At 45.1% G+C, this 10911-nt stretch overlaps 2 protein-coding genes across 2 annotated transcripts; both read right to left on the bottom strand.

Moving 5' to 3' along the window:
• Positions 1–561: 561 nt before the first annotated feature.
• Positions 562–3536, bottom strand: cbln12 (cerebellin 12). The gene is made up of 4 exons (XM_040172003.2): positions 3361–3536; positions 1806–2505; positions 1358–1477; positions 562–1275 (listed from the first exon to the last, which is right to left on the bottom strand). Exons 2-4 carry the CDS (start codon positions 2085–2087, stop codon positions 1078–1080), a joined length of 600 nt encoding a protein of 199 aa, XP_040027937.1. The 5' UTR covers positions 2088–2505; positions 3361–3536; the 3' UTR covers positions 562–1077.
• A 407-nt stretch (positions 3537–3943) lies between these two features.
• On the bottom strand, positions 3944–7889 carry trim110 (tripartite motif containing 110). The gene is made up of 8 exons (XM_040172002.2): positions 7772–7889; positions 6668–7211; positions 6490–6585; positions 6093–6326; positions 5607–5629; positions 5274–5419; positions 4800–5071; positions 3944–4608 (listed from the first exon to the last, which is right to left on the bottom strand). Exons 2-8 carry the CDS (start codon positions 7154–7156, stop codon positions 4339–4341), a joined length of 1530 nt encoding a protein of 509 aa, XP_040027936.1. The 5' UTR covers positions 7157–7211; positions 7772–7889; the 3' UTR covers positions 3944–4338.
• Between the last annotated feature and the right edge of the window lie 3022 nt (positions 7890–10911).

Raw genomic sequence — 10911 nt, 5'->3', positions numbered from 1 at the left:
GTAGCTTAATCTGGCCTTCCTTTTTATGTCACCATTTCTGTTCTTCAGCCAAATATGTTAGAGCTATGATACTACCAAGAAAAAGGGAAAAAGATTATGATAGGCCTAATTATCTGCACAGGGATTAAAGGTGATGTGCTTTTGAAATAGAAGGCCGAAAGAGAAAGAGAGAGATGGTCGTGAACGAGGGAAGTGAAAGCGAGCGCATGTGACAGCACACACCACACTTTATCTGTGGCAACACTGTAGAGAAGAGCCTGCCTGGTCGCCAAGGCCTCCATCTGTCTGTGGCCCTGCAAGGAGTATCCGCTATTCACCGCACTTACTCTCTGCCCCATGCCGCTCTGCTTGGTCCACGCCAACGCTAACTCTGCTGGTGAGAGCTATATTTACAAACAGCTGCCGTGGCATCAGTGAGAGTACAATGAGAGGGAGGGCGGGAGGAATACTGTTTTGCCTGAGCAGATTAAACTAGTACGCCTCAACTCAATTATTGCCCATGAGTTTATGTTTGTCTGAAAATGTTTGTGGGAAGGAACACATTAAAAGGACACTCTGGGCCAATGTTATTTCATTTTATTTCAATATTTTCCCCTCCATAGAAATTTCTGTGTAAATAAACATTTGTTGCAGGAGACAGGCATATAGAGGACTGTCTGTGATACAGCACAGCAGAGTAAAGGGGAAGTGTGGCACATTTGTAGGCTTGCCAGGATGTCATGTGGAGTACAGCAATGTCTCAAACACTTTGAAAAAAAATAATCTTAGCACAGAGGTCTATATTGCACACGGCTACTTTATGTTTTCCCCCACAATAAACACAATAACTAGTTATTCACAGAAACAGAGCATATTAAATACACAGGGAAGTCATGTTTACTGTACTTTCTTCTTTTGGGTCTCAAGTGAGAATTACCTTCATTTGCACAATCGTTTTTGCATAAAACACCTCTCTTTGTGCGATGAATAGAGAGTAACAGACTAGTGCCACCTTTTTTTTTTTTACCTCTGCCTCACCCTTGCTCTTCTCTATCCAACGCTCCTCCTTTCAGCCCTCCAACACCTTAACCACCTTCCTCACAGGGGGAACACCAGGAACCCGGAGAAGGTGGAGTACTTCCAGCCTCCCATCAGGTTGCCTCTCTCCAGTCTGAGGTAGGCCTTGTCCCCCTTCTCCATAATCACCAGACCGGCGTTGGTGGCAGCCTCTCTGGTCACGTCCTGGTCGCCTGCAAACGCCGAAATCATCGGCCAGCCGTTCAACATCAAGCTGACCTGCAGTGAGAGGGAACCAACAACGGGGTTAGAGAGGGCATGGCGCTCCGCTGTGAGAAGCGTCAGAGTTGAGGTATCACACCTGAATAGTTTGCCTGTTGTAGGCCTTCACAACGTGGAAGTTGAAGCTGTACACGCCTCTTCTCGGCGCCAGGAACACACTGCTCTCTTGGTCAAAATGAGTGCCCACGTTCACCAGGATCTAATGCCGCAGCAAGAGAGAGAAGGAGAACAGAGGAGGGAGTCTCTTGGGTCATTCTTTTCGTCCTCGCATTTTTAGCTCGGAATCCTCCTAATATACTAGTCTTTCATGTTTATTTTAATACAGTTACATATTGCAAAAAAGCCCCAAAATATGCATGAAAATGCCGCCCAATATGTCTGTGCAAGTCATCTAAAAGTCCAGTGTTGACCTCATCGGCATTTGCCCCCACTGTTAGATCTCAGGAGAGTGCAACAACAGAATCGGTTCTCTTGAGTCAAACGTGCGCTTAAATTAAAAGTGACACATGAAGCAGTGGCATGCTCACATTGTCGAAGTAGATGATCATGGTGCGGTTGCTCATGTCAGTGGGCTCGTGGTTGGTCTGGCGGCTGGCGGAGAAGGCCACGCGGCCGGAGCCGGAGCGGACCGACATGCCCAGGGCGTTGCCTCCGGGTTCCGATGAAGGAGTGGAGTCGCACACCACCAAGCACTTGCCCTCCAGGATGATGGGCTCCGTGTCATTCTGGCCCATAGACTCCGTCGGCCCCCACAACAAGAGCACAGCCAACAGCATGGGGAGGTTGAAGGTCACTGACCTAGGGTGCATGACTGAACCTGGGATGTGTGGTCAAATATCTGAGATCGATTCTACAGTGGCGAAGCGTCACTTTGGACAACTTGACATGAAAACAAGCATGCTACAGTGAAACTAATTGTCTAAATGTTGTAAACTCAAACCCTCGGTGTAGTTTTGACTGGTAAAAGCCAAAGTACAATATTATGCACCCAACAAACCGATGTATCTTCAAATACTATGCACAAAGTATACTCAGAATTCTTCATTTGCCATGGCTGTCAATCATTCCCTTTCCCTCTGTCCTTCTAGTTTTCTTTTTTGCCCCCGACAAGTCCCAATGCTCTCAAGTGTCCTACGTGCTGTGTCAGCCGGAGCCAGAATGACAATCACGAATACAAAAAAGAAGTAGTCTCTGGGTATTTTCAAGTTGATTTCTTCAGCAAAAAACCTGACAAGGAGGCAGAAGAGAAGGCGCCGTTAAAAGGAAGAAAGGCAGCTAAGTGAGCAAAGATCCAAGTTCAGACTTTGGCTGATGGAGATGGTGGCGAGGACGGGGCGGTGAAAGATGCTGATGAGAGGCGAGGGACGAAAAAACAAAACAGATGAGGTAAGATTCTGGAGAGGTGACAGGGAAAGGATGCAGGACCCAGGAGGGAGCAAGAAAGAGAGGGTGTGGGGGAACAACTCCACTGAGTGACCATCTGTCTTTTACACGACCCCCCCCCCCCCCCCCCCCCCAACACTAATCAACACAAATTCCCTCACACAGCCTTTCACTACACTTGTGCTTTTGTTTCACACCTATGGGAAGGAATATAGTAAGTACACATAAAAACCATGTCCTTGTTTAGTATGTTTCTTTTATTTAATTTCTGGATGTAGCAGCCGTTCTGTTGTACTCAAAATAATCAAATATTCAATTCTGGTTAGGAGACATTGACCTCAGTAGTGTGTGTGTATATATATATATTTCTTATATATATATTAAACACTAAAGTATCTTTTATTGAATTTTCAACCATTTATTGTTCACCAAGATGAGCAACAGCAGGTGTGACAACATGTCCTTGGCTTTAATACCTATACTCATCACACAAAAACATAGCTAACATTTTGTTAGGGAAGGCATCACATTCGAAAATAATCAGTTCAATAATCAGATTAATCAAATATAATCAAATAACCAACAATAAAATCAATAATCAAATAAACAGTTCATCTTTAATCGAGTGCTCTAGGATAAACTACACATTCTTTGCAGAACAGTGCTAGTATTTTAAGTGAAAACAAAAAAGATGATCACCTGTTTCCTTCTGATCAGTCTTGTATTCCATGTCCCAGGTGGAGTTGCAACGTACGGTCAAAAATCCCATATCACATTATTTCCCGGCAGAGCAGTCAGGGAGTCGATCGCAACCAAACCGGAGTGTACTCATATCGCTGCGTCTCTCTCTCCTTGTCCCCCCCCCACTCCCCCCTCCCTCCCCCTCACAGCCTTTCCCTCCGGTTCTTTCTCACCCGCTATGTTACATCCACCCACTCACCTTTACAGAGAAATAAATAAAAATGGTGTAATAATTGGCCACATGAGCTGCATCAATGATAGCAAGTGAGTGGCAGCCGTTTGTTTTCCCTTTAAAATCAAATCAGTGATACCTTCTTGTCGCCTCAAGATGTTAAGTTTCAACAAGTTACAACCGTGTTTACCTTAACAAGAAAAATGTACATCTCCGTTGATTTAAGTTGCTTCTTTTCCGAGTAATCGTATACGAGACTGAATTAATAGGTGAGTGTATGACCACATTAACCAGCCGAACCAGATGAAGGTACACCTGATCATCGGGTGTGAGATGCTTAAGCAAAGGATGCAATGAGTTAGTGTCCAGTTACCAACACCGTTATTTACTTCTTCCTTTAGCATTGTTATCACATCAACAATCATCTGCAGTTTTTTGGAATGAAAAGCACATGAACAACAATTTAGCAATCGTGTTACCAAACCCTATTTTGTCTTTTCACTGGCTGTCCAGCTAGGATCGGGTCACATTTGCTCAGGGAATGCGCTATTCTCAGATATCTCCACCCCAATATAACCTGATCACAGTTTTAAGAAATATGGTTTTGTCACTTCATTGAGGAAGAAGAGGAGCTCGGGCTCAGATCTGAAAGGAGACAAACATCAGAGAGGCTCAAAGTGGCAGGCTGTGTGGTTTCTCTAGAAGTGGAAGAATCAATTGACACCGCTTTGTCTTTTCTCCGTCCTCTCTCCTCTTTCCCCTCCTCAGACTTTGGCGATAGAGATGTGACTGTTGAGCTCAGCTTTGTAGAGTCCGAAGCCTAAGCACAGCGGCTGAGTGAACGTGGCGGAGAAAGTGTGGAGGTGGCTCAGGTTGTTCGATGGTCCCACCTCGGAGAAGGTGATGGTGCCCGCGGCGTAGTCCACGGCGACGCCCACTCGGTTGCCAGTCATTCGGCATGCGAGGCGGGTCTTCCTGCGGTTGTGCCAGGCGGCCAGTCTCCTGTCATGCTGCTGTGTCAAGCTCCATGATACCTGGAGATTCAACCAAAGCATTTTAATCAAGGGACATGTTTTTATTCTTTTGAAGCTAGAGCTGAAACAATAGATTAGTCAACTGCCACCGTGTTTGATTATTCAAAATTGCTTCTCTAAGGCAAAGGTTTTTAGCCTCTCTCGGCTGAATTGCACTCTGGGAATTCTGTTCAATTTCTTGAAAATAATACCTTGTTGTTCCCAAAGGCGTTGCCCTCTTTCCCCTTCCGTCCTATACTTCGATAGCAGACGCCAATATCCCAGAACCCCTGGGCCTCCAGCTCCCAGTAGTGAGTCCCAGAGGTGAAGGTCTGGATGGTGAGGACCTGCGGCCAGTGGTCGAACCGTTCGGCGTGGGCACCGTAGGGCAGGCGGCTTTTAACCCGCGCCGCCGAGCGAAGGTCCTCAGAGATGCTCACCAGAGGATGGGCTGTGTTAGTGTCCAGGGTCAAGGGACTGCTTACTGTGTGAAAGGGAAAGGAAATATGTTATTCCTATGTAAATAAGCGGCCGCTGGCTGTAGCTTCGTACTCAATGAACAAACATGAGGCGTAGAGTTCTCATCTAACGCTACGCAAGATAGAGAAAAAGCTGATCCCCATGAAATCTTAAACAGTTCCTTTAAGTTGAAAGTGTCGGGCGTGTGTCACCCATCTGCCACTCACACAGCTCCCTCTTGAGTTCACTGAGGCAACGCAGGGTGCCGGTGATGAAATCTCGATACTTGCTCTCAATGTCCTCCAAGATGTGTTTCCTGTCCAGACTGATGGGGTCGGGGATGAAGGGTGGGTTGTTCAGGTCGGCTAGTAACCTAAAATACAAGAGCACAACATGCTGCAGGAGGAAGACACTTACAGGTGAGAGGCTTCTTGTGTAGTGAAATAATTATATTCATTGGTTGAATTTGTCCTCCCTTTGGGGCCCTTTTTCTTATATGTATAAAGACCGTGCACACAACCACACACACCCACACACACACTGACGTGTTTTAGACTTACTTTGTGTCATCGGATTGAAAGGCCTGCGGAAAGAAGAGTCAAGGATAGCTGAGTAAAACGTGACTTAAGAGGACTGGAAGAATTTCCAATCTCACTTTGTATCTGGATAAGGAATAAAAAGGGTTATTCAACAAATAACTAGCTCCATCTGTGGGCTGAGCTTACGCAACATTATCAATAATATTTATCCTTATTGCTTGGACTCTAAAAGTGCTAACAAAGAGCTGTTTCACGACAGCATAGTCTGTGGGTTAGAAACTGAACTGTTCTCTGAACTCCTTTTGAAAAACTAAAATTGGCTTTGTGCTTTAAATAAAAGTACAAAGTGCCATGGCCTTGAATATCTTTTTTTCTCTCCATCAGAGTCTTCCTTTGCTAAAAAATACAACTGATCCAGGGGCGTTAAATTATTCTGCTAAGCACACCCCAAGACAAATTGTAACAGTTCATTGCACGACTAAAATCCCCATCTAATTTTACTCTTACCCAGATGAGCAGGAAGGGGTCCGTCTCTGCCAGCAGCGAGGCCAGGTAGTGCTGGATGCTAAGCGCCTGGCTCATCTCGCTTCGCACCTTGGAGCAGTCTTCGTGCACGCGATCTACGACCTGCTGTCTCTCCCTCCTGGTGATCTCCCTCAGAGCGATCACCAGCCTCACCACCTGGACCTGCAGGTCCAAGCCCAGCCGCTCCACCTGGGTGTTGTCCTGCTTTAGCGAGTCCTGAAACCATTTAAGAGAAGTGGTCGGTTTGATGCCGGATCAGTGAGTGGTTGAGACATGATCAGAACACCTCATCCATCTGAAAAGCAGAATGACTAACCAACTATCTACCGAGGGTGTCATTATGTTGCATTGTCCACGCAGGTTTAATGTTTTTACTCACAGCCATGTTGGAATCGAAACTCTCATGCTCTTGGAGGATTCGCTCTCCATCTTTCAGCTTCTCCTTTGCTTTGCTGAGCAGGGTCTGGAGTATGATCTGTGCAATCACACACGCATGTGAGAACACGCACTAGTGCCACAAACAAACGTTAACAAACGCATCTAGTGCTCCAGCTGACCTTCAGGTCCTCCTCCACCTGCCTCAGCGCCTTAACTTTGTGCTCAGCATGGGCTCCGTCCAGCAGACAGTCACCGCACACATACATCCTGTCGTCGGCGCAGTAGTAGCGCAGTATCTCTGTGTGTGTCGGGCACCGTCGCTGGGAGAGGTCCCCGAGCGGGTCCACCAACAGGTGGTTGCCAAACGCCGGCCTCTCCAGATGGGGCTGGAGGTGCGCGGCACACAGCGACACTTCACACCTCAGGCAGGTCTTGACAGCCGGCGGGGTCTCTCCTTTATCCGTGGAGGGAGGGCAGCAGTCACACGGCACTTCACCGTGCTCCTCCTGACACTGGGGGCAGGTAAAGCGACCTTTGCCCTCGCCCTTTCCGCCCCAGGCCTCGCGGATGCAGGCGGGACAGAAGCTGTGTCCACAGGGCAGGGGGTGGGCCTGACTGAAGAAGTCTCGGCACACAGAGCAGGTGAGCTCCTCCTCCATGGACGCCATGGTGAGCGGATGAAGGGTCTCTGGTGTGTGTGTGAGTGAGTGTCACACAATGCTTCTAAATAAACAGTAGATAAGAGAGGAATCAAAACACATTGCTGATTTGGATGGCAGTCAGTGACTGTACACACATGCTGAGGAGATGTAACCATATCGGCCCCAAATGAGAGACAGCATTTCAACAAGTTACATGATGCTGTAAAGCAGCTGGTGGCACGTCCCTTCTCCACACCAACCGTGCACTCTGAATTAAGTAATCCTGTCCACTGGGCTTTTTCTTACCGCGATCTATGATTAGAATAGTAATGAGCAAAATGAACGGTGGTTGGACAAAAGTAACACCTCTCTACCTGAGGGAAGGAAGGAAGTGTTTGTAGAAAAATATGCTTTGCTGATTATCACAGTAAGAGTAAAGGGCTGCAAAACTGACTCTAGATTAACTTGAGTCAAACCCATGCGAAGGGGATCAGGAGATCATCCTCGACAGCTTGCTGGTCTGAATCACTTTACACGTGCTCCGCTTTTGCACGTTTAACCACAAGCTCAAGCAGATGTTCATATCAACTGAGTTTAATGAGAAGCTCAATAACAGTCTGGAACAGAAGTGGGATTTCCTACCTGCCGGTGACCTGGTGTTTGCAGCCCGTAGCCATCAGTGAGCGTGTGTTGTGTGTGTGACCTTTTTGTTGACTGTGGAGGCTAATCCCAACAGATCCACCTCCCCCCTGGCGGCGCGGGACTCAGAGAGATCACATGACCCTGAGAAGGGGTTGGGGTGGGGATTATTAGGTTAACTGTCGTCTCAGAAGACTTGTTTCTTACACTACACCATTTAAACCGTGCCAACATCAGCTCATTTTGTTTTTTTTTAATAAAACATGGAACTCTATGCTCATCCTTTGAACTGCATAGCAATGCTCCTGACTAACACATATTGTATTATATATAGAATTGTCCAAAACCATTGAATGTACAAGACGCAAAGAGACTTATTTCACATATCTGAGAGGCTTGTATTTTTCCAGAGCCCTCAAATCACAAACACAACTTCAGGCTGATTTTGTCAGAAGCAATTATCAAACATTAGGCCTACAGGTAAAAGCAATGAGGTAATAATGGAAGCTGCAGGGAATCCACAGCTGAGAGTTGAGAGCTTGAAGTTCACCCATTTGCATTTACACTAGTGTACAGATTACTTATCCAAATGGAATTTGAGATCCTTAAATTTCCCTCTTTTGAAGTTTTGAGTGATCCATTTCAACAGCTGTTGGATGATTGTCATGAAATGTTGTACAAACATTCATGTGGACCCTTCTGGATGAATCATCAAGTGAGTGATAATAATGGTGAGGGGGGAAGAGTTCACAGGAACGGGGTAACGTTTTGGGAAATAAGCTTATTTGGTGTCTCGCTAAGAGTTAGCCTTAAGGATCAATATCACACTCACATTAAAATTATGAATTTAAAGCAGGCACTTAGCTCAGTATTACAAAACTAGGAGAAACAGCTAGCCAGGTAGCATCCAAAGGTAACAACCCCCCCATAGCCAGAATTAGTCCTGGTCAAACCACAACTCTTCTTTGTGCTAAGCTAAGCTAGCCATCTCCTGGATGTGTACATTTGCAACAAAAATGAACTAATGAGCATGGCACTGAGCCAAAAACGTTAATTGTATGTATAGTGTACGGTAGGTGTATAGATTTAATCCATGCCCGTTTGGGCAAGATAAAATGTTACTGTTTTTTCCGTTGAATATGTGTCATAAATGCACGGCTTGCTCTTAAAGCTATAAAGAGGTTACCTAAACCCTCTCACTACTCGACCAGATGACAGTGAATAACTTTACAGTCTATACGTGTTTTTGTAGGCTAGCAGGAAGGGACAGTACGGTATGTGATGAGCACAACTTAATCATATTCTTCCCTGAATTTGGTCATACTTTGACAGGATGAATGGGAAATAGCAAGACCATTCAACTTTGCTCGGAAAATTGGGAAATTTAAAAGCATCAAGGTCAATACTCTACAGATGTAATACAAGATAAAGCTTCCCTTGTGGTAAGGATCCTGTATATTACATAGATACCATGGTGTTGTAGGCCGGGTAAAGTGCCTTACACTTCTTAAAGTCTGCTGGCCTGCTATGCTCTCCTGTGTCAACTGAAGAAGGACAGATCTCTATCACACAGACACAGACCTTCTCACTGTCTTACTCCTCTTTTGACAATGTCAACCTGATCCTCACCACATTATTCATGTTGCCATTCCCCATCGCCTGCCTCCTCCCTTCCTCACTACTTGTGGGTCTCTTCATAGAATAGGGCCATGCGACACGGCACAAAGAACAGGTTGAGCATTTTGGGGCCTGGTGGTGGGGACACTAGCACTTTTCTTCCTCTTTTGTTTCAGAGAGGTCACAAGGAGATTTCTCAGTTTTTTTATACTAATGCCATGTTCTATCTTAGCCCCTTTTTTTTCATTAGGATGGATATAAGGGACAGTGGAAGCATTTCCTTGCTGTGAAACACCGCTGATGAGCCTGTGAGACTTTCAGGATGAGCTATCAGACATTTCCCAGACGGAGACAGTTTTCTAATTAGTCTGTGGTCTAAAAATGGAACTGCATCGAAGAGGGAGTTTTTCCTCATACCCTGTGTATTGTGGCTCAGCTTTGAACCATCTTTCTTTCACATGATATGTGTAACTGCTTAGAATTTCCAAATCACCTCCCAAACAAGAGGTGTCAATTCAAAAAGCGGTGCCCATCACACAAAGTAGGACAATTGCAGGCATCTGGAAAATCACTGTAATAATGCTGCGCAGGCTTCTTAGGGGCGCTGTACCCTTCAATGTCTACCCCAGTGTACCAAGATTTCTGTGCACACTCACACACACATAGGTGAATAATCTAATCTAATCATAATCTGAAATGATTAAAGATTGCTCTGATAGGCTGGAGAAACTGTCTTTACAGATGTATTTGAATTAGAATAATATGTAATATGTATGTACATCATATGTTTTTTTTTCCAGCGTGACTGTTTATCTTTTACATTACATTACACTATATGTCATTCAGCTGACGCTTTTATCCAAAGCAACTTACAATAAGTGCATTTCAATCATAAGGACATAAACTCAAAAGAACAAGGAACAAGGAAGTGACACTTTTATCCAAAGCGACTTATCTTGATGCATTAAATAATTCATACATTAAATATATTTGTTTTTAAAACAATATCCACATTTTTATGCAGTTGTGCTTAATTTTAGGTGGACCGTATGGGTTTGAATTTGAGGTACTCAGGCTAATTGTTTTAGGTTTCATCTTTTTTACTGACCCAAAGATCACAGCATCTGTCCGCCACGGGTTCCCGTTTATCACATGATAAGTTCGGTATAATGCTTCTCCTTTTGTCCTGAAAAACACCATACGCGTAACACTCGTGGCACACGTGGTGTTTGTGTGTCCTCTCACGCAGTTCAGCAGATCTTACAAAGAGGAGGTACAGTAGGTTGGTTAAATTGTCCTGTGCTAATGTCCTAATATTAAAATGCCCTCACAGTTAGCAACCGATCGGGTATGCAGGCCTTAATGCATTGGGACACCATTTGGGCAAACACCCAGAAGATAAATCCCACTAACGTTGGGTGATTCCATGACTTTTCATCTTCCGCCATCAGGAGATTAAAATGTTACATTTGTTTAATCGTTTGATTTATGATCATGTGTTAAAAAAGGACCTTCCCATCACTGTC

Source organism: Gasterosteus aculeatus, chromosome 3 (assembly GCF_964276395.1).
Source record: "Gasterosteus aculeatus chromosome 3, fGasAcu3.hap1.1, whole genome shotgun sequence".
NCBI classification, from domain to species: domain Eukaryota; kingdom Metazoa; phylum Chordata; class Actinopteri; order Perciformes; family Gasterosteidae; genus Gasterosteus; species Gasterosteus aculeatus.
Note: the sequence above shows the minus strand (reverse complement) of the source record. Positions and strands in the feature narration are given on the sequence as shown.

Excerpts from the sequence above, each read along its gene's own strand:
- trim110 (XM_040172002.2), bottom strand. The coding sequence starts at position 7,156 with ATGGCGTCCATGGAGGAGGAGCTCACCTGCTCTGTGTGCCGAGACTTC. Across the intron at positions 6,586-6,667 it reads AGGTGGAGGAGGACCTGAAG|ATCATACTCCAGACCCTGCT; the intron begins GTCAGCTGGAGC and ends GTGATTGCACAG. Across the intron at positions 6,327-6,489 it reads GTTTCGATTCCAACATGGCT|GACTCGCTAAAGCAGGACAA; the intron begins GTGAGTAAAAAC and ends AAATGGTTTCAG.
- cbln12 (XM_040172003.2), bottom strand. The coding sequence starts at position 2,087 with ATGCACCCTAGGTCAGTGACCTTCAACCTCCCCATGCTGTTGGCTGTG. Across the intron at positions 1,478-1,805 it reads TGATCATCTACTTCGACAAT|ATCCTGGTGAACGTGGGCAC; the intron begins GTGAGCATGCCA and ends CTGCGGCATTAG. Across the intron at positions 1,276-1,357 it reads ACAACAGGCAAACTATTCAG|GTCAGCTTGATGTTGAACGG; the intron begins GTGTGATACCTC and ends CTCTCACTGCAG.